General features: G+C 46.7%; 1 protein-coding gene across 2 annotated transcripts in view; it reads right to left on the reverse strand.

Moving 5' to 3' along the window:
* Positions 1–22,190, reverse strand: part of znf385c (zinc finger protein 385C) — a 312,314-nt gene that overhangs the window by 170,623 nt on the left and 119,501 nt on the right. For both annotated transcript variants that reach the window (XM_051918847.1, XM_051918843.1), the window contains exon 2: positions 20,749–20,988. In XM_051918847.1, coding sequence (XP_051774807.1) covers positions 20,749–20,988 — 240 coding nt within the window. The remainder of the gene's footprint in view (positions 1–20,748; positions 20,989–22,190) is intronic.

Raw genomic sequence — 22,190 nt, forward strand, 5'->3', positions numbered from 1 at the left:
TGCATATCTCTTTGTTATATGCCATTTGATATGGGATTTGTAAAAGAAGTGTTAACATTTGAAAAGCGCCATCTTGTTGGAATGACAAATGAAATTAATTTTACTAGAAGTGTTTGTGATGTGCCATTTGTTGAAATGACAAACACAATGCATATGTCTCTGTTATATGCCATTTAGTATGGGATTTGTAAAACCAGTGTTCATGTTTGTAATGCTCCATGTGTTAGAATGACAAATGCCATACATTTTATTACTGCTTGCATTTCAATATACATTCTGATAGAGGGCGCACTGCAAATGTTGACACCAAGGTCTGCATTGAATACTTAGATATCAACCCATCTTACTACATGAATATCACAGATACTTACATTTAGCTAGCTTTTATCTCACTTTTCTAATTTGAATTCTTCTCCTACATACTTTCCGCATTACTATTTGTAAAGGCCACAAAATGTGGTATGGTGCACAATCGGTCAGCCATTTCCATCACATTTTACTTCTTTTGCGTTTCATAGCACAGCCCTTTTTAAATAGGCAAGCCCTCGACATGGTGCCTGAGTGTTCACCTTCGTCCACTGGTCACCGACCCGGATGTGACTGAGCGGCTCTCACACAGCCGACGTCTGACTCCTGCCGTTGTCCTGTCCCGTCTCTCTGCCCCTCAGATAATCCTGCGCCGTCGTTTCCCCCGTTTTCTGACTGCAGAGTGTAACTCTTATTTTCGGGTTCAGTTTCAGCTGCATTTTCTGATACTGGAATTCAAGAAGCGTGTTCAGCACATGTCGTGCATTTAGCAGTAAATTGCTATTTTGCGCGTTGTTAATTTTATCTTCTTTAATGTGCTTGCTAGGCGCAGTTCTTAGCCTTTTATTTTGTCGTTTATTTTGCTTTGCTCCTTTTCTTTGTTCATTTGTACGTTCATTTCTTCCAGTAAATTTAAACCCATACCAGAAGAGGTACCAAAATCCGAAAAACTCCTAAACATTTCGCATGAACAGGGATGTCGGGATACACTATACCAGTGTTTCTCAACTTTTCTAGCGTCGCGACACACTTTTTCCTCCATGGAAGCGTCTTCGCAATCCACCAGGAGAGCCCACCTCGGTCAATTGAGTGCTGTTGCCGGGGGTGCAGTTGGTTGTCTAAAACGAGCACAATCATTGAAGCAGCGACAAACTGCAGTCCATTGCGCCGCCCACCTCACTGCCATTATAAACAACAGCAACCTGCGACCCGCTGGAGGCAGCCTGTGGTTCAAATGTGGGACGCGACCCAGTGGAGAAACACGCCATCGTGCAGTTAACACATCAAAGTCACCGCAGTAGAATGTAATGAGAAAGTGTGAAAGAAATCAAAATGCGTCGCCTCGTCTAACCGTACAAGCCATCATGTGAGGCGACTCTGAATGTCACGTGACTGTAGACTGACCCATCCATCCATCCAGTATCCAACCCGCTATATTACTACAGGGTCAAGGGGGTCTGCTGGAGCCAATCCCAGCCAACACAGGGCGCAAGGCAGGAAACAACCCCTGGGCAGGGCGCGCGCACACACACCAAGCACAATTTAGAATCGCCAATGCACCTAACCTGCATGTCTTTGGACTGTGGGAGGAAACCGGAGCGCCCGGAGGAAAAACATGCAAGCTCCACGCAGGGAGAACCAGGGAAGCGAATCAGATCTCCTAACTACGAGGCAGCAGCGCTACCCACTGCGCCACCGTGCCGCCAGTAGACAGAAAGAAAAAAAAAACTGGAAAGAAAAATGTGACAATATGACAGTGTCACTTAAGTGTGCCTGGGAATCCCCTTTCCTGTAATACGATGGGACGGGAGGGGGCGCTCACGTTAGCGGTTCCTCCCCCTTTTCCAACAGCAGCCCCGTGAAGCCAACATGTGGGCAACTGGCCCGGTCCTGCCTTTCTGGACGAGGCGCTATAAAAAGTGACGATCCCCAGAGGAGGTCGTCTACTTTTTGAACCCTCAACTGTATAGAGGAAGCTCTAGACGACCACCTGACCCTCCATCAGTGGAGCTCTTTTATTGTTGAGCCGACCAACATGCTGCGATGTTTTTGTGATTAGCGCCGTTTTTGTTATTTAGTGTCAATGAAACGGGGACTCCCGGTTGGTGCCCCAGCATTTAGTAGCGGCTCGTGGAATTCTGATCACTCGGTCACAACATCGTATTTAATCTGTCACCGTTGCCTTACGTATTTAAATCTAACAACAGAAATGCCGTTTCAGGGTGTCTGTTGTATGAATTCCAAACATAGATGTCGTCCACCCATTTTGAGTTTTGGCCCAACACGTTTCTTCTCTTTCTGTCTATGAAGACTGCAAAAATCTGAGCGGAAGGGTGAACCATCAGCCATAGCGGTCACATTTTACCTCCCTTGGTTTAAACACGAAAGTAAGGCAATCAATGTGGCAAAAAAAACATAGTACGCCGCTGCTTAAAGCAGAAAAAGTTGACACAGCAGCTCCCGTACGTCGTTCTGAAAAATTGTCCTTCACGAGTATTACTTTTAAAATAGTTTTTCGTATTCCCTTCTACTGTCTGTTGGAAGGCAACAATATCTAATAGGACAGGATCAGCCAGCCGCACAGTAGCTCTCATGTTTATTTCCCTTTTTCCCGTCACAACCTAAAAAGCAAAAACGTGGCTGTAGAACCGCCAGCCCAGCGCAGCCCCAGGAGTTCATCAATCCGAGCCGACCGCGCACTTCCAAACGCTCGTGTCCGAGCGGGTTTGGGCACGAGCCTGTGACGTCACCACTTCCAACGCGGTCGGCGCTCCAGCATTTGGAGAGATTCAGTAAATTGAACACAGTCTACCATGGAGTGCTCCGCTCTCCCCCTTCAAGTTATCCACTTTTCCGTTTATTGTTCTTTATTTTTATCTCCCGTTTTGGGTTTTCTTTGTTCGGATCTTTTTCACCATCATTTTCAGCTCATTGTCTCCCGGTCCTTGCAATTGTTTTTGTTCTTTTGGACAGGACGCTTTTTACACTCTTTGTCCATAACTAAAGCCTATTGTTCTCAATTCCTAGCCGTTTGTCTCTCCTCTGACTTTCTTCCTCTTCACCTTTCATTTGTTTTTTTATACTCTGTGAACCACTAGGGGACGTTGCAACACCCCAAACCCCTGGCACAACAGTTTAGAGACAGTTTCCAATTTTAATAAAGATATTTACTGCCATGAATACCTTAATGCACTCCACAGTTCCAGCAATGCGACTCTGGCCTTCTCCACTCCACCCTGGTGAGCTTTGCTTGACTACTCCCTTGACTCGGAGTGCCCAGGGCCGTCTTAATGTATGGGTACAATGAGCACTGTCTGGAGGCCCCAGGAGCGTAGGGGCCCTGATGTTTCTGATGTCTATGTATATTTCTGTTTTGCTGTCAAAATAGGGGCTCCAGTGCATTACTTTGCCTGGGGGGAGGGTCTATGATGATGGTAAGAAGTCCCTGTGGCCGGGTGAAGCGAAGAAGCTTTCCATCTACCGGACCTGGGAGTACTTCTGGCACTATCACATTGCACCCGGGTCAGCTGGACCCCTCATGTGACAGAGGAGCTCCCCAAGACCCTAACAGGACTGCCCACCATCCTTGCAGGTGTCCAAACGGGTTGAATGCCAGAGGGATGTCACCACCCAGTGTACTTCTAAAGCACATGGCCATGGAAAGCAGTCTCTGACTGTCTATCTCAATATATATAAACTCCAATGTCTGTCTGTCTGTCTGCTTTTCAGGAGAGAACTACTTAATGGATTTAGAGTGGGATTTTTTTCTATAATTTCTTTGAACATTCCGGTTGATTTTGCCACTTCTCTCATCGCGCTAAGTATCATAGTTTGATTTATTTGAGTGAATCAGAGAGAGGGGCTGTGGGCCGAGGGGAGAGGGAAGCGTGACGTCGGGAGTAGAGAGCCGGGCGGGGCCCCTCCTCACTCACGCGCCAGCCTCCGTTTCAGTTGGTCTACCTCTCGCCACGTGTTGGGGCACACCTTGCCTTCACTTAGCGAGCAACACCTGTTTGTTTATTGATTTTTAAAGTTTGTCCTGTTTCACTACTACGCGGGTGGAGCCGCAGGGGACAGTAACTCATTTATAACAACCAGGTACCGCTAACCAACCTGAACACAGCTTTTACAAATCTCATACCAAATGGCATATAACAGAGACATATGCATTGCATTTGTCATTCCAACAGATGGCACATCCCGAACATTGAAATCTAAATTCATTGCATTTATCATTCCAACAGATGGCACATCCTGAACATTGAAATCTAAATTCATTGCATTTGTCATTCCAACAGATGGTGCATCCCAAACATTTGTACAGCATATCATGAATCCCAGCCATGATGCCTATTACAACTGTCATCCTTCAATAATCTTAGAATCCGTGGTTCTGCTTCGGTTTGGTTCAAGTCCTGCCTTTGTGGTCGATAACTGTTTGACCTCTCCACAGAAACTCTCCACAGGTGTGCCTCAAGGATCTCTGTTGGTTCCACTTCTCTTTTCTCTTTACATTCACTCCTTAGACAAAGTGATTTCCTCTCCTGACTTCTCCTCCCACCTCTGTGATGATGATGATGATGCTCAAATCTTCCTCTCATTTCTCACCTACAGTCCTCTACACCCTCGAATGCTAACAACCCCAGCAGGTTTCAGCAGCACGGATCTCTAGCTGACTCTTTGCCATCTCATCTTGGATGAATGCTCGACCTCAACTTCAACTTTAGAGTCAGATGGTCTCAGGACAATGAAAATCTTATTCTGCGAGTCCTCCAGCAACAGACAAGAATACACAACAATAAACTAAAAACACCTCAGGTAATAAAGAAATGCAAAACCAAACTGAAGTAAGTGTGCACGTGCAAATAAAGAAACGACTCGGTGTGAGTTCTGCAGGTATTTGGTCTCCAGATGGCCTTGCGTCCTCCAGATGCGCTCTGCCTTGCTGTGTGGGGGGGGGGGGGGGGGCAGTGGGTGGTCTTTATTTACAAGCCTGATGGCATAACGGTGCCCCTGAGCCTTGATGCCCTCACTGCTGTGCTCTTGTAGCATCTCTCTGATGTTTTGGGTGGGCTGTGTCCTTCATAATGTTAAGGGCCCCCCTGAGAACTCCGCTGTTAAGTATACTGGGAGTTCTGCTCCAATGATATTTTGTGCCAATTTGATCCCCCGCTGTAGAGCCACGTGGTCCCGTGCCGAACTGAGTGTGATGGAGTAGGTGAGGAGACTCCCAATCATCTCATCTGTAGAAGTTGCTGAGGCAGGCCAGACTTCCTTAGCTTGTGCCTCTTGAGGTGTCCCATTGTGTGTTTCAGGTCATCATCTTGTCGTCGGACCCCGATCCTCTTTTTAACTTGGTGGTCTGATGCTTGCCCACCAGAATTTGCTACTATTTCTTGGACTCCATTCTTCCCTCCACCAATGACGTGTCCCTCTGTGCCACTGGCCACCACACAAGCCCCCCAGCACTGCCATGTTTAATCGTCAGAGATGTGTTCCTTTACTGGAATTCGCCCCCCCCTTTTATCTCCAAGCCCACCTTTGCATGTTGTACCCAGCAAGTTCTACTTTGACTCCAGAATGTGTCAGGCTTGTTTAGATGTCCATTTGTAGACTTCAGGCTCTGAATTTTGTGACGAGGACACAGCAAAGGTTTTCTTCTGCCGACTCCGCCATGAGGGTCCGATTTTTGGAGGTGTCACTGCACAGTGGAACAGTGGACCACCACTCCAGAGTCGGCTCAGTCTTCCTGAAGGTCTTCTGCAGTCAGACGGGGGTCTTTATTTGCCTTTCTAGCAATCCGACGAGCAGTTCTCTCAGAAAGTTTTCTTGGTCTTCCAGGCCTCCACTTGACCTCCACCATCACAACCTGAGGAGACTGTGAGCTGACAATGCTTTGATGTCTTCTTGTTGCCTTCTCCTGCTTGGTGGGCATCAGTTCTTTTATTTATCAGAGTGCTAGGCAGCTGTTTATAGGGGCCCCAAAGGTTTGAGGGGCCTGAGAATTTAGACCGCTTTGACATTTGCATCACCAGGGGTCTCCTAGCGATGACTGTGAACAAGCCATAGTGCCAATGATCTAATGAAGGTCTGAGCCCACCTTGGGAAAAGTTATCTGAGACCTCAAATATCTTGGGGTGCCCAGACTTGTACATGGCACTCCTTTCCTTTGTTCACTGAACAATTGGGAAAAACAAAAACAAAATGCTAATCCGGCATGAAATGCTGACAAGAAACGTGTCATCTTGAACTCGGTGGCTTTTGGTGGTCCGGTGATCTTCTGCTCACTTCACTATTCACAGTAGCAGACATTTTCAGACGGGGGGGCCCATACTTTTGCACACCAGTCTATCTCTCCATCCTGAAGCTCCAAGTTGGTGTAGTTGACTCCAATGAGTCCAGCAAGCAGACCACCGGAGCTCTGCCCGGCTACACTAAGGTTAGGGTTAGCGTTGACGGAGGGATATCGGACTCCAATAATGACGTCTGCCCATCCAGTCAACTCTGGGGTGCAGGCTGCAGAGATAACAGACTTTGCAGGACTGAAATGGCCAAAATGAGAGGAGAGGGTGGGTGGAATGCCTTCCTGCCGCTATGAAAATTATCCACCTGATATTAATCTCTAAAATAAGGAATTAAAAAAAGCACAAAACAAAAATCTCGCATGTTAACGAGGAGCGTCATCATCTACACCGCGATGCGAAAAAAAAAAAAAAGACGACGCTTCCTTCAGCCGACTCTTCTGGGATTTCTGATAATCCCTTTATCAGCCGGCACAGATGCCGTTCAATGCAACAAAACAGAAATGAAAATTCTCTCACGGTCCCCATGGGATTCCATTAAACCGCCATCTACACACTGGAAGAGCGGGCTGGAAACGGGGGGCTTCAGCCACACAGCGTTCAAGAAGGCATGTGGAGTGTGAGTGTCAGGGTGGCCGCGCTGTTTGTTGGGGGGAGCTGCGTGATTGAAGGGTAGCGGCAGCGTGTGTGTGTCGGGGGGGGGGGGGTCTCTCCGGTGTGTCATGGAGTTGTTTTTTTATTATGAGATTATTGTTCTCGTGACTGTTTGCTTTCATCAAACCCCTAGTGGTTGACTCAATCGGGGTCGGTGAAACTACTGGGGGTGGAGAGGGGGGCGGGGGCTAGGTTCATGACACCCCCCGAAATCCAAACCCTTCACAATGTAATCTTCAAGGTGGACCCCCATATTGGCACCTCAGTTCGATCGTCATTAAACCAAAACAGCTCAAAACTTCAAGGGCAGAGGAACGGCTTACTCCTTCCTCGCCCAGTTATTTCAAGGACCACCCACAACATCATTACAATTTCTGGCTTGGCCCACTGCGCCCGATTCAAGGACTGAGTGCCCTCACGCCAAAACCGTTTCCAGATCTTTGAGTCTTCCCAGAAGCGCAGTGGTCTCCATAATTGCAAAATGGGACAAGTTTGGAGCCCCCCTCTCTGAGACTCCCCCGCCTAGTATAAACCCAGCAAGAAGGGCCCTGGTGAGGGAGGTGACTAAAAACCCCAATGGTCACACTAAGAGAGCCTCAGAGTTCCTCGGCTGAGATGTCAGAAAGGACAACTCTATCCATCGGGTGACAATGGTATGGCGACGAGATGGAAGCCAGCCCTGAGTAGATGGCATACTGGGCATTTATCGGGTTGATGCCAAAGAAAATTGGACAAAACGAAGATCCATCAACACCAAAAGGACAGAAAGAAAAGATACTTGAGCACCAGGCACCTGACAGCAAAAGGAGAAATGAAAATGAGTGTTTATAAATTTACAATGTGCGTGCAGTGAGCAAAGAGCAAAAAAGGTGTTGTAGATGAGGAAGATGATGATGATGATGAAGATGATGAGGATGATGAGGACTACTCCAAATGTTGTGATGTGATCAAGCACCCTTTTAAACTGATTCACAAAAGATCAACCAATAGGTGACTTCTGAGGGCTTAGCTTTGCGGCCTGTAGGGGGCGCCACTGACCCACAATCCTGGAAACAATTGTACAGACAAATCCCAGGTTCATGATGAATGATTCGTAACAAAAGTGAAAAGTCGTATCAAAAATTTTAAAAACTCATACCAAAAGTGCCTTTCCAACCATGCAGCACAAACAAATCCTTCCTTTACTCCTCCTATCCTCTCAAATGAGTGTTGTCCTCCTCCTCTTCCTCCTCCACCTCCTCTCCCGACTCTGACCCTCAGATGCTGGTGAGGCGGCTTCCTTTACCCTGGACCCAGGAGCACTTCTGGTGCCACTGCAATGCATGGCAGAAGTACTTCGAGGTCTGGCAGAAGCCCCTCCGTCCCCAGAATAGGGACAATGTTTTTCCCTGAAGCTTCCCGTGGTGGCACCCAAGTACCTGTCCATCAGAACCACATCTCCCAATGTAGCAGTGGAGTAGCAATGGGAGTTCCATCAGAAGGATGCTGTCATGGCCCCCCGGGGGGGGGGAGGGCGGTGGGGTCAGGGGGTGCTGTCTCCCTTTGACCTTCCATTATTATAGCCTGCCGGTCTGTAAAGCTACCAACAACCAACCTTGTTGGAGATGCCTGTCCACCCACCTTCTTCCCTAATAATGACATCCCGGCCAGTTGGGGTGCCAGCTAACCCGTGTCATCTGTGACCGCCTTCCACCCCAAGGCAGGACTGAATCTGAGCGCAGGTAAGCAGAGAGCACTGAGGGTCCGAGAGAACAGCAGGCACAAAGGACACCTCACAAATGAAAGAATCTCCTAGATAAGAAATGACATGGTAAGCATATTAGGAAAATGGAAAGGTTTAACTACGACAGCTAAGTTAAGTAGGCTGTAAACATTTTAACAATATTTCCAATTACTGAGTCAACTTCAAGACATATTTAATTTTTTGCACACAAGTGCCCACCCAATGAAAAGTCACTATATCTGAGGTCATTTCGGTATTAGAGGCTGATTTAGACTGACTTAGCGTCAGGCCAATGGCGTATTCGGACACACACCTCCTCAAAAACGTGACCACATGTCATGCCCGGGCGGCACGATGACACAGTGGGTAGCGTTGCTGCCTCACAGTTAGGAGACCTGGGTTCGCTTCCCGGGTCCTCCCTGCGTGGAGTTTGCATGTTCTCCCCGTGTCTGCGTGGGTTTCCTCCCACAGTCCAAAGACATGCAGGTTAGGTGGATTGGCAATTCTGAATTGGCCCTAGTGTGTGTGGGTGTGTTTGTGTGTGTCCTGCGGTGGGTTGGCACCCTGCCTGGGATTGGTTCCTGCCTTGTGCCCTGTGTTGGCTGGGATTGGCTCCAGGGGGGTTAGGGGCAGGGGTGTGTGGTCACTCATTAGCTGCGCTATTTAAAGACGGTGAGCTAATGCTGACCCAATGTTCATGTTTAATTCAGAGGAGGCCTGTTGACACAGTTAAGCTGCTCACCTTATCGCAGGTGTTAAAGTCGTCTGGATTAATGAAAGGAATTTTAGTGGAGAGACAAAAGACCACAGTTGGGGAGGTGGGGGGTCTTGGACTGCAATTTCAAATCCCACCCTCTGTCAGACCCCCCCCCCCCAAAGTTTTAGATGAGTAATGAACTTCCATGAAGGAGTTTCCTTAAATAGGGGAGCCAAGGCTGAGACAGGGTCAATGAAAACTTCGAACCCCCCACCCCACTGGGGTAAACAGGAAGATGGTGGGAGATGTTTGCTTGTTGGAATGACAGGGGAGAGAGAGAGAGAGAGAGAGAGAGAGGCTGTGAGTCAAGAGGGTGTTCTGCCAGTGCGGAGCCAGGTAAGAGCCTGAAGGTCACAGGGGATGTTCATGTCAGGAGATGACAGCTATGAAGTGAAGAAGTTGGCGTGAGTGGCAGGAGGGGGCACAGCTGCTGGGCTGATGACTCGGATGACATTCATCTACTGACATGGCACCTAAGGGATTGGGGGCTGGGGCAGGGGAGTGTGTGTGGGGGGGGAGGGGGTAGTTATTGAATTAAAAAAGCACTTGATTAAAATCAGCAGAATATCTAGGATTCTGAAAGGTTAACATGACGTGATGCTATGTGGAGGGTGAGTTAGGGCTTAGGGGGGCCAAACACATATGATGATGATGATGGGGGGTGGGGGGTTTACAGGTAACGAGATGAAAAGGACATATCCATGAACTCAGTGACTTGAGGGTGGGAAGTGGAAGAGAATTCCTTACAGGCGAGTAAATCCCCCTTAGCGACATGGGCAACACTGTAGGACAATCCATCCATACAGCCCACTCCCGAACTTCACCCAACAATCCATTTGGCATTTCAGCTCTGGACTCCGACATCCCATCCAGTTATTCAGCTTCACCAATCTATCCTCTCATTTGGGCTCACAATAATGTCTCCCTTCAGCTTAATCCATCAAATCATCTGTCCTCTCGTTGAGGTTTTAAGCTTCATCTTCCCATCTACTTCCTCGGCTGCATTCATTAATCCATACGACCTCATTTGGACTATGAGCTCCACTCACCCTGAGCTTCATCAGTCTATCCATTCTCACTTAGGCTCACGGCACCATCAGCCCTGAGCCCGATCCATCCATCCATATTGAGGCTGTCAGTTCCATCTGCTTTGAACGTGATTAATCCATCCATCCATCCATTCCTCCAGGTCCTGATCTCCATCTCCACTGAACTTGATCCATCCATCCCCTCATTTAGGCTCTAAGCTTCATCTTCCCATCTAGTTCCTTGGCTCCATCCATCCATACATCCTTGTTTATACTCTGCTGTGGGCTTCATCTACCCATCCATCCTCCCTCTCATTTAGGCTCTGAGCCCCATCTTCACATCCAGTTTGTCAGCTTATCCATCTGTCTGTTCGTCCATCCATCCGTCTGTCCTCATTTATATTTTGAGTGCCATCTGTGGTGAGCTTCATCTTTCCATCCATCCTCTCATTTAGGCTCTAAGCTCCAACTTCCCAACTAGTTCCTCAGCTCCATCCATCCTTCTGTCTGTCCTTCCATCCATCTATCCATCCTCATTTATATTCTGAGCCCCAACAGTTTGTGATCTTCATCTATCCATCCATACTCTCATTTAGGCTCGAAGTTTTATCTTCCAATCCAGTTTGTCAGCTCTATCCATCCATCCGTTCGTCCGTCCGTCCGTTCATCCATCCATCCATCCATTCAAACATCCATCCATCCATCCTTATTGAAGCTCTCAGTTCCATCTGCTTTGAACTTGATTAATCCATCCATCCATACATTCATCCACGTTCTGATCTCCATCTCCACTGAACCTGATCCATCCATCCCCTCATTTAGGCTATAAGCTTCATCTTCCCATCTAGTTCCCCGGCTCCACCCATCCATCCTCATTTATACTCTAAGCTCCATCAGCTGTGGGCTTCATCATTTCATCCATCCTCTCATTTAGGCTCTGAGCCCCACCTTTCCATCCAGTTTGTCAGCTCCATCCATCCATCAATCCATGCATCCATTCTCATCTATATTCTGAGCTCCATCAGTTGCCAGCTTCATCTATCCATCCATCCATCCTCTCATGTAGCATCTGAGCCCATCTTCCCATCCTGTTTGTCAGCTCCACCCATCCATCCATCTGTCCATCCATTCTCATTTAGTCTCTGAGCTCAATCCATCCATCCCATCATCCATCTTTCTGTCTAGTCTCTGAACTCCACAATCCCATCCAGTTCCAGAGCTCCATCCATGCATATATTTCATGAATTTTCTTGAAAAGTGGAAACTCTGAAGCTTTCTTGTAAATCTTTTCGATTGTCACTGCCGCTCGTCTGACCTCTGATAGCCAACTGTCCACCACTCTAATAGGCCTGACCTATTGGGACTTTAATGGCAAACTCCTTCTTCTTGTCTCGTTTCTATTATTTTAATACTCCTGGCATCAAGACAGCACTGGCATTCACCCTCTAGATCCTCTGTCCGGGTGACCCATGCCCCACAAGCCCCCCGTCGTGATCCCTGTGTCTGTTTTCACTCAGATGGTCATTAGATCTTCCTGGTGTTCTTGGCTCTCGCTGCCCACATTTTGCTTTGGAAGTGATTAATCGATTAGTAAGCGCTGCTGCTGCTCCTGCTATCTCACTTTACAAGTGGATCAAATGCTGCCGGAAACACAAAGCCACATAATTAGCATGGGGCTCGTACCACTAAAAAGAGATGGCTCCCCGAGGAACACACAGCTTTGTTAAGACTGCCGTCACCAGACACTTTGATGTGTTTGTATCACAGCAGAGCAAACTGGCGACCAGGAGCCTGACAACGTCTCCATCGATGCTTGAAAAAAAAAAAAAATACAATCAAGATACGGCAGAAGAAAGACAAAGCAGATACAGCTGTGTAAGGACGGCAGAGGTCACCCCTCGGAAGACCTTTGTGTCACTCCTCTACCTGGCGACTGCAGTTCAGTCAGCTGTCAGAAGGAGGTGCTGTGACTGTCTGTGTGGGACACAATCAGCTGAAAGGAATGCCCTTTAAAGATATGCAGATGTCACCCTTTAGTGCTGGCTGGCTGAGCCCCCTTCATGTTATATAGCGCCTTTCAGGATGCTTGACGATGATGCTGACTTGGTGGAAGGTTTACTTCATTATTATAACTTGCAACTACTTCCCACTACTATGAAAAGGGAAAAAAACAAAATGGAGATGAGAAGTGAGTCAACCAGTCAGGATGGCGATTTACAAGTGGCAGCGTTTGATTTCAGATATTTGGCAGAGGTTGAAATCTTTTGGTATCCACAATCGATCCCGGCATTCTTTGGCCTTCCCAATATAAAAATCCAACAAGCAAAATCCAAAATTTCTAGAAAATCGAAATAAGGGCAACACTTAAAATACAAAAATCTCCTCCACCAAAGTACATGCACATGAACTGCAAGATGCTCTCTTTCCCTGCCTGCCTTTATAGAATAAGGGGCAGTGCCTTAGCGGTGAGATAATGGTGGTCCCGCCTCTTGAGGGATCCACCCACAAAACACAAAGAACATCAGAGAACAAAACTACTCACTGAGGATCGCCTTCTGGGCCCACCTGGATGACAGGGGGCGCTGTCGCTAACAGTATCAGTGTAGAGCAGACACCCAATGAGGACTACTGAGCCAGGGAAGTCCCGCCCATTCCTGTCCAGACAGTTTTAAACTAGGTGTCCCCTGAAGGAGGCGTCACGTGTTGGACTTGGGCAACCAAGAGTTTGGAGCTCTTCAAAAAAGACGGACCCACCGAGGCAGAAACACAGGCGACTGACTGTGCACCAATGCGTATCTGGTTAGTTTTATTTCCTTCTTGCCAGCATTAAATTGGGTGGTCCGGTTGGTACCCCGACATACTTTGAATAAAAAAATAAACCAACAAAATAAATAAATGAGCATAAGCCAAGAGACAAAGCCTGACTTATACAGGGGAGCAGCAGACATTGTCACACGAGTGCCTGGCCCCCCCAAATTTTATAATTCAGCCTGAAATTTCCCCCCAACCCGGCTAGGGTTCAAATGCTTGTGTTGTGTCTCTTTTGTTCATTTTTGATTCTTTCTTTCTAGGTTAATGTTACATTTGTTGAATATGTGCATTAGTCTTTGTTTTGATTTTGCCCGCGTATGTAGGATTGCCCATGTTACATGTCATGTGTCTTGTGGGTGGTCCCCCAAGAGTCTAATCACCTACCAGGAACTGTTCACCTTCCTCTAAATCCAGGTGGTCTCTCACAGTCCCTTACAGCTCATTTCAAATGTGCTTGGGCGGTGGGTGAGGGTGTCTCCATATAATTATCTGCTTTTCTGATTGTTTGGATTATTGACCTGGCTCTTTGAATATTTGAATTAGGGCTTGTTTGTCTGGATGGTCTCTAGTGTTACAGGCTCCTATGGTGCTTCAGCTTTGTGGAACAGCATTTTATTTTGGGAAGAATACTTTTTTTTTTTTTTTTTTAATTTACCAAGTCTCTGTGTTTACCTTTATTACTAGCAGGGGTTTGATGGTGATATCCCCCTCTAAAGTGTTTTGGGACTTGGAGTTCAGAATATCCGCAATCTACTCTGGAGACTCCTTCTTCCTCTTCCAAGCTTCATAAAAACCTCCATAGCTCACCCCCCTCACCATCTTCATCCCTGCCCGTGAGCCTCTGTTTTGGTCACCTTTCAAGTTCTTCGTCAGTTTGCCTCAAACAGATGGCAGCCAACAATCCCCCAGCAAGTCCCAGAATCAGCTCAGTATGAGAGGCTGAAGACATAAACTCACAGCACCCTCTGGTGGCAGAACTGTATCATTTTCAATTAAGTTTACTAATTACTACCTATGTGACAGATAATAGAATAAATTCAAACATATTTGATATCTCTGGCTTTACATGCGCCCGTAGTATTTGTCCTACGCCTTTCTTTGGAATCCATGTGTGTCTCAACCAGTTCTGCCAGGCGTTTCCTCTCTCATTCGCATTCCCTTAAATCCTGCTTCTCAGATTCGGTCATTTTGAAAGTTGACGGACCCCTTTAACCCGCTGTGAAAGCACCACTCGTATTCTTGAGAATGCTTCCTGTATTTGAAGAGTGACTCTCAGCACTCCTCCTACTCCTTTGCTCGGGTGCTCTTGTGTGTTTCAGCCTCCCTTTACCTGGTGCCTCAGGTCTCAAAAGCATTTGACTGAGCAACCAAAGCAAAACTGACCAATCAGAGCAAAGCTAAACTGATCAATCAGATTGCACGGATGGACCAGACACACATGGGCATTAGTGATTTATTATATAGAAGATAGATTTGGTTTTATAGTACAGGCAGCACTTGAAACAGAATCAAAGTAAATGATCATATAGGTAAATAAAATAACAAGATGTTCCTAGAAATAGCTGAATGTTCACACGCCTCTGCACTGCAGTCTGGGGACCACTCGGAAACGTGCCCATCACCTGCAAATAAATCACACCTGGGCTACCCGGCAATTACTCAGGTTTACAGATGCCAAGCAAATAATCGATGCGTGTCAGCTCTCTGCCGCTACCATATTACTCCTCAAATGTGGAAAGCTGACAAGATGCCCGCTCCGGTGACCAGCACGCTTTACTTGTTGAAGTAAGGAATGAACGCCTGTCGTTTGTCATTAAGCCCCACGTCTCTCTAATGAGGCTACAAAAGGCTGGGCTATTTACAATGAGAAGAGCATCTTGAAATTTCTAGGCTTCTCCGTGTGGCATCTCTAATAGCTTCTGCTAGGACCAAAATAGGAACAGGGAGACTACACAGATTTCCCGGATAAAAATGTGTAGCACTGGCTTTGATCAGATTGTAAAGAGCAAAAACTAGGAGAAGATTGGATAGTCTGGGCAGGCCATCTAAATCTGACAAGATCAGACCAGATTATAAAAATAGTGCAGGATGTCCACACTTCTGACAAGCTCAGGCTTCCAAGGTGAACTCCTCAGAGAAGAACAGACCACAAGATGAAAAATAGATAGATAGATAGATAGATAGATAGATAGATAGATAGATAGATAGATAGATAGATAGATAGATAGATAGATAGATAGATAGATAGATAGATACTTTATTAATCCCAATGGGAAATTCACAATGATGATTCAATTGATTCAAATTGAAATTCAAATGATCAGGGCATTCCAATCTGACAAGATCAGACCACATTATGAAATGGGACAGGCCTTTCACACATCGGATAAGCTCGGGATGCAAGTGAAGCACTGCAGGTCTTTCAGATTCTAGGCCTTTGTAGGCCTGCCAGATTCAACAGGATCAGACTCCAAGATGACATACTACCACCCTTCACATCCAACAGAATCATGCTATAAGGGAGACATTCTAGTCCTTTATGATCTTACAGGATGGACCTCCAGCACCAAAAAGTTACCTGCCTTTTAGCTCTAATAAGGTTATTCTCCAAGGTTAAACGCTACAAGCTTTCTGACTGAAAAGGATCAGGTACCAGGAGGAACTTCTCAGATAGGAGCAGGCCACAAAATGAATAAAAACAATTCTTCAGGTCATTCATTATGATATTGGACAGGCCCTTCACACATCTGACAGGCTCAGGCTTCCAAGGTGAACTTCTCAGAGAAGAACAGACCACAAGATGAAAAATGATCAGGCCATTCCAATCTGACTAGATCAGACCACATTATGAAATGGGACAGGCCTTTCACACATTGGATAAGCTTGGGATGCAAGTGAAGCACTGCAGGCCTTTCAGATTCTAGGACTTTGTAGGCCTGCCAGATTCAACAGGCTCTGACTCAAAGGTAACATACAACTATCCTAGACCTTCTAAGTCCCTTGATCTAACAGGATTGGCATCCAGCACAAAACATTATCTGCCTTTTAGCTCTAATAAGGTTATTCTCCATGTTTAAAAGCCACAAGCTTTCTGATTGCAAAGGATCAGGTACCAGGATGAACCACTCAGATAGGAGCAGGCCACAAAATTGAAAAACAAATCTTTGGGCCATTCATTATGATACTGGACAGGCCTTTCACACATATGATAAACTCTGGCTTCCAATGTGAACTTCTCAGAGAAGAACAGACCACAAGAGGAAACATGTGCAGTCCATTCCAGATCTGACAGGATCAGACCACATTATGAAATGGGGCAGACCTTTCACATATCGGATAATCTCGGGATGCAAGTGAAGGACTGCAGGCCTTTCAGATTCTAGGCCTTTGTAGGCTTGCCAGATTCAACAAGATCAGACTCCAAGATAACATACTACCACCCTTCACATCCAACAGAACATGCTATAAGGGAAACATTCTAGTCCTTTATGATCTTACAGGATGGACCTCCAGCACCAAAAAGTTACCTGCCTTTTAGCTCTAATAAGGTTATTCTCCAAGGTTAAAAGCTACAAGCTTTCTGACTGAAAAGGATCAGGTACCAGGAGGAACTTCTCAGATAGGAGCAGGCCACAAAATGAATAAAAACAATTCTTCAGGTCATTCATTAGGATATTGGACAGGTCCTTCACACATCCGACAGGCTCAGGCTTCCAAGGTGAACTTCTCAAAGAACAGCAGACCATAAGATGAAAAATGTGCAGGCCATTCGATTCTAACAAGATCAGACCACATTGTAAATTAGTACAGCCTTGTCACACATTTGACAAGCTGTCTCCAAAGTGAAAACAAAAAAGAGAAGGCCTTAAGATGATAAAAGTCTGCAGGCCATTCAGAATTTGACAAGCAGGTACAAAACACGGAGCGATGCACTGAGAGGTCTGCTACAGTGCAGTGACCAGAACACTTACTCTTAAATACCTAAGACCACCATGTGAAATGAGGCCTGATTTCACACATGTGACACACACACACAGGCTTGGCTTCAAGGTGAAACATTGCAGTGCTTTCAGATTGCAGGCCTGTCCAGATGCAACTGGGTCAGACTCTAAAGTAACATACTACTGGCCTTCCAGATCCAACAGGATCAAAACTTAAAGCAGAAAACTGCAGGCCTTCATGACATGACAGCATGGGATTGCGGTGCAGAAACTTACGGGCCCTTTAGACCTAACAGAGTCATTCGTCAAGGTTAAAAGGCCACATGGTTTTATCTGACCTGAAAGTATCAGGTGCCAAGATAAACCTCTCAGATAGGAACAGGCCACAAGACGAAAACATCTGCAGACTTATGAGATCTGACAGGATCAGACCGCATTATCAAAATGGGACAGGCCTTTCACACATCGGACAAGCTCAGGCTTCCAAGACGAACTTTTCAGAGAAGAACAGACGACAAGATGGAAAATGTGCAGGCCATTTGAATCTGGCAGGATCAGACCACATTATGAAATGGGACAGGCCTTTTGTAAATCTAACAAAAAGGGCAGACTCCAAGGCGAAACACAACAGGCCTTTCAGCTTGGACAGGATGGAAACCTCATGTAATTGCTAGAAATATATAAACTTTCCATATACATTTTGTACTCACACACATCCACAGATCAATGGTATTGCGGTTAAAGTTTTAATCTTTCCCTTATTTATATTTCATATACAAAGATTTTGTACACGTTGAGGAATAAAGCTAAATGTCCCTAATTGACCAACAAGAAATCTTTGGCTATTTGTAGACAACCTGAGGAGAAACAATTTCCACAAATGGATCCATGTCAGGACCCCGAGAAACTCAAAGGTCCAAACTCACCAAAAAGTTCATTTAATTGATGGCGGCTGACGTCGCTTTCTCTCTGAACGCCAGATGCTCCGCTCCTTCTGCTAGCGCCGCATCCTAGAACACCTGCAGGACTCTGATTCATAACTATGGAAAGATTTTTCTAGAAAATTCTCTTCCTAGATTTTGTGGCAGGAGGCTGGGGTTCAGACCCAACCAGGACACTTGGAAGGACCGGGAGGCGGATTATACATCCCCCGGGCCGTGCGGGGGCAACTGCCCTGGATAGTGTGGGGACCACGGGGATGGAGCATGGAGGCTCAAACCCATTGGGGCCTGTGGACACCGCCAGGGGGTGCCCCGAGCCCCATAAAACCTGGAATATCTGCACTTCCGCCACACCTGGGAGAGTTGATGGAGGACCTTCCAGGGATGCCTGGAGTATGTCCGGGTGCTCATGCGGCACTTCCACTACACCAGGAAGTGCCACTGGAAGGACATCAGCGAGCACCTGAAGCACATCCGGGTGATCATTAAAGGGGCCGCCTTCCTGCAGTCGAGAAGCCAGAGTCGGGTGCAGGAGGAGGACGAAGATCCAGTGAGAGGAAGAAAGGCGGCACACGGACGTGTAAAGGTCTGTGTAAGGGTGACTGGTGTGGGAACACTGTTTGTGTGTGACTTTAATTTGTAAATAAAGCGTGTGTTTTCTAGAACTGTCTGATGGTGTCTGTCTGACGGTGTTCGGGCTAGCTCGCACAATGTATTATTGTGATAACTTTGCTATCCATTCCACAAGAAAATACTAAACGGCCTGAAAAGTGTGATTCTTAATTATTACCTGATGTCTTGCACACGGGTCTCGAGTGTGTCTCACGGGTCTGGGGTCAACTGTAAGTATGGGGGAAGAATTCTGATGTGACAATACCATTGTTTGCCTTAGAGTCTCCTGAGGACAGCTGAGTCCCGAGGGACACCAGACATTCCATACTTTCCACTTTCTCCACTATAAAAGCCACGTGGTCCATCACGTCCTCGTTATTCAGGACACAGCTTCTGATCGGGATGGACGTCCATAAAGAGGCTACTCTTAGGCTATTGGAAGAGCCAGTATGACATCATCACTGATACATACTGTCACACACGTGCGATTGGGAGGCAGCTAGAGGGCCTGAATAACAGTAGTACCGCATCAGACCAGGGGGTGGCGAGCTGCACTCATCCTCTCTCTCTCTCAGTCCTCTGCAGACCATCCATTGGAAATCCCGCTAGCTTCCGGCACCATTCAAGACATCACTTCCGGGTCCGGCGCCATTAAAGACATCACTTCCGGTCCCAAAGATGTCACTTCTGGGTCTGGTAGTATCGATGACATCACTACCAGTACTGGCACCATTGAAGACGTCACTTCCGATACCGGCCCACCGAAGACGTCACTTCTGGGTCTAGCGCTACTGATGATGTTACTACCAGTCCCGATGACATCACTTCCGGTTCCAGGCCCGATGACGTAATTTCCTGTACTGGCCTTTAAAGCCGCCATCTTGCCTCCATACCATTAGTTCTATTTTGGACTCTAACCTGTGAATGTATCTCAACCATTACCATTTTGCAGCTAAGGCATATTATACGGGTGGCTGCCCCAAACCTTTGTGATCTCTCTTCGTCATTTTTGTGACAATACCCTTACCTATTTTTCATTTTTTTATTGTTCTTTCTGCTCTGTTCCATTTACTTAACACTAGGATATACCAAACTGACTGAATTATAACAACCCATAAAACAAAGCAGAGAAACATGCAGGCCTTCGGGTTCTGCCAGGGTCAAGCACCAAGGTACCATGCATGGCTGGGTAATAACATGTGAGATAACATCAGAAGGAGAGAGAAACTGCATGCCACTCCGCATCAGACAGGATCAGGCAATGAAAATTTGAGGGTCACAAGAACAAATGTACAGGCAATTAAGGTTTACCCATGATCCAACTCTGCAGAGGTCTCATTTTGAAAACGTGGCCTGGTCTGGCAGGATCAGACAGCTGAAGAATTCACGTCTGGTGGGGTGTGACTAGAAGGTGGTGGGCTCAGCTTAACCCTGACCAAGGCCTCGTATGACTTTTCCTTAAGATATCTTACAGGACCAGAGGGTCCCATTCCAGAACCGATTTATTTTATAACGCTCAAGTGTTTGTTGTGTCCCTTCATACCCCCATTATAGCTCTGCCCACCATAAGAATTCCCAGGATGGCATTAAGAGGGCAGCTGAGTAATGAAGTCGAACCAATTAGACACAATCAATTAATCAGCCTGCTCGGCGCCGCTCTGATTAAGCACCCCGAATCTCACACTCTCACACACACTCTCTTTGATGGCTTCAACACATTGCTACCTATGCCAGTTTCTGTTCCACCCTGATGCATCCATATATCATTATGCTACAGAATGGGCAGTGCCCCTCAATTCCCCGGGCTCTCCTCTGCCCGCAGTAATTCATCTCCAGACATGTGTTTGAGACATTCAAGGAAAATCATAGTGAGGTTGAAGTACAAAGAAGACAAATCCCCCCCCACCCCCCCACCCCATTCCACCCGAGTGGCACCCTCCAGGCTGACTTACCGGGACTGCTAGTTGGTTTGCCCTTATTGAGCTGCTTGAGGCGTTTCTGATGCGATTTGCCGTTGCAGTGAATCTGCGCCTGGGCAGGGGAGTTCAGCTGGATGTTGCACACTTCGCACAGGGTGTACGTCTGCTGCTTTTTCTCTCTCTTGCACCGCTGCGAATCCAAGATGGGCGCCGGCCCGTCTACCTGCACGCCGTTTTCTTCTGGTTCGGTAGGACTCAGGGGTCGCTTCATTCCTGCAGGGAGAAAAGATGCAGCCTGTCAGGAAAACTGCGACGACTGACTGGAGGTTTTTCAATTCTTAAAACGAATGGCAGCAAAGTGGGTGTCTTCAAAGCAATGCTATGGGGGAACTGTTTTTTGGTTCATTTAAAGAAATATCTACATGAAGGTTCCAGAAAGAACCTTGATTTGCATAAATCCAGGCTCCATAAATAGCCACAAGTACTGTAGATCATAACAGATTTGTGAAATACCAGTGAATTCCTGATTTTAAATGAAGGTTCAGGTTTTCTTCTGTTGGTATCCTGCCTACTACGCTATACTGAAGATTTCTATTTTTTCACACAGTAGAAACCATTTCAAAGCCAACAGAGCCATTTTTATAAAGAAAACCCCCTGCCACACCCGATGGTGTTAACCCTAAGGTACTGAAGGGGTGCACTGGGCAACTCTGTATAGTTTTTCAGCGTATATTCAAACGGAGTTTGATCCTACAAAGTGTTTCAGCAGAACGCGAAAGCATCTTGTGTGGTCCCACATCCCAAAATAGTGCAGGCGAAGGTCTTTAATGGATCTGAATTCACACATTTATGTAGACCTTGGAAAGGCTAATATTGGCTGACTTCCTCCCTCTGGTCAGGACAGCACTGGACCCCCCCCCCCCAAAATTTGGCCACCAGGATCACATAGTGGTGGATGAAGCTACCGTCTTTCTGCTGGATGGCTCATCCTCCTATCTATAGAAACAGAATAGCAGGGTGAAGATTGCATTATCTGAATTCACGAACGCATTCAACACCATGCACCCCAAAATTGCTTGGGCCAGAATGTCCGGTCATTTCACCACAGGGTCCTGGATAACAGACCACCTAACCAGAAGATCAGTTTGTGCAGATGAAGGACTGCGTGTTGGACGTAGTCAGGAGTAGCTTAGGGGTTCCACTGTCCTGACTCCCTGTACCTAGTGCACCTCCGATTTTTTCAGATATACAATACTCAAATCACGTCATCGGCAGAGATATCCCTGATGACACAGCCATAGTGTGGTGGTCTCGTGTCAACGGTGGGCAGAAGAGTGGGTACAGGACCAATAGTGAAGGACTTTGTCGAATGGTGCAAACTGAAGCAGCAGCAGCTCCACATGAGTAAATCAAAGGAGATAATCGCAGACTTCAGGCGGGTCGAGACCACTCTGCCCCTGCTTCTCACTGATTGG

The sequence above is a fragment of the Erpetoichthys calabaricus genome, chromosome 14 (assembly GCF_900747795.2).
Source record: "Erpetoichthys calabaricus chromosome 14, fErpCal1.3, whole genome shotgun sequence".
Lineage (NCBI taxonomy): Eukaryota > Metazoa > Chordata > Cladistia > Polypteriformes > Polypteridae > Erpetoichthys > Erpetoichthys calabaricus.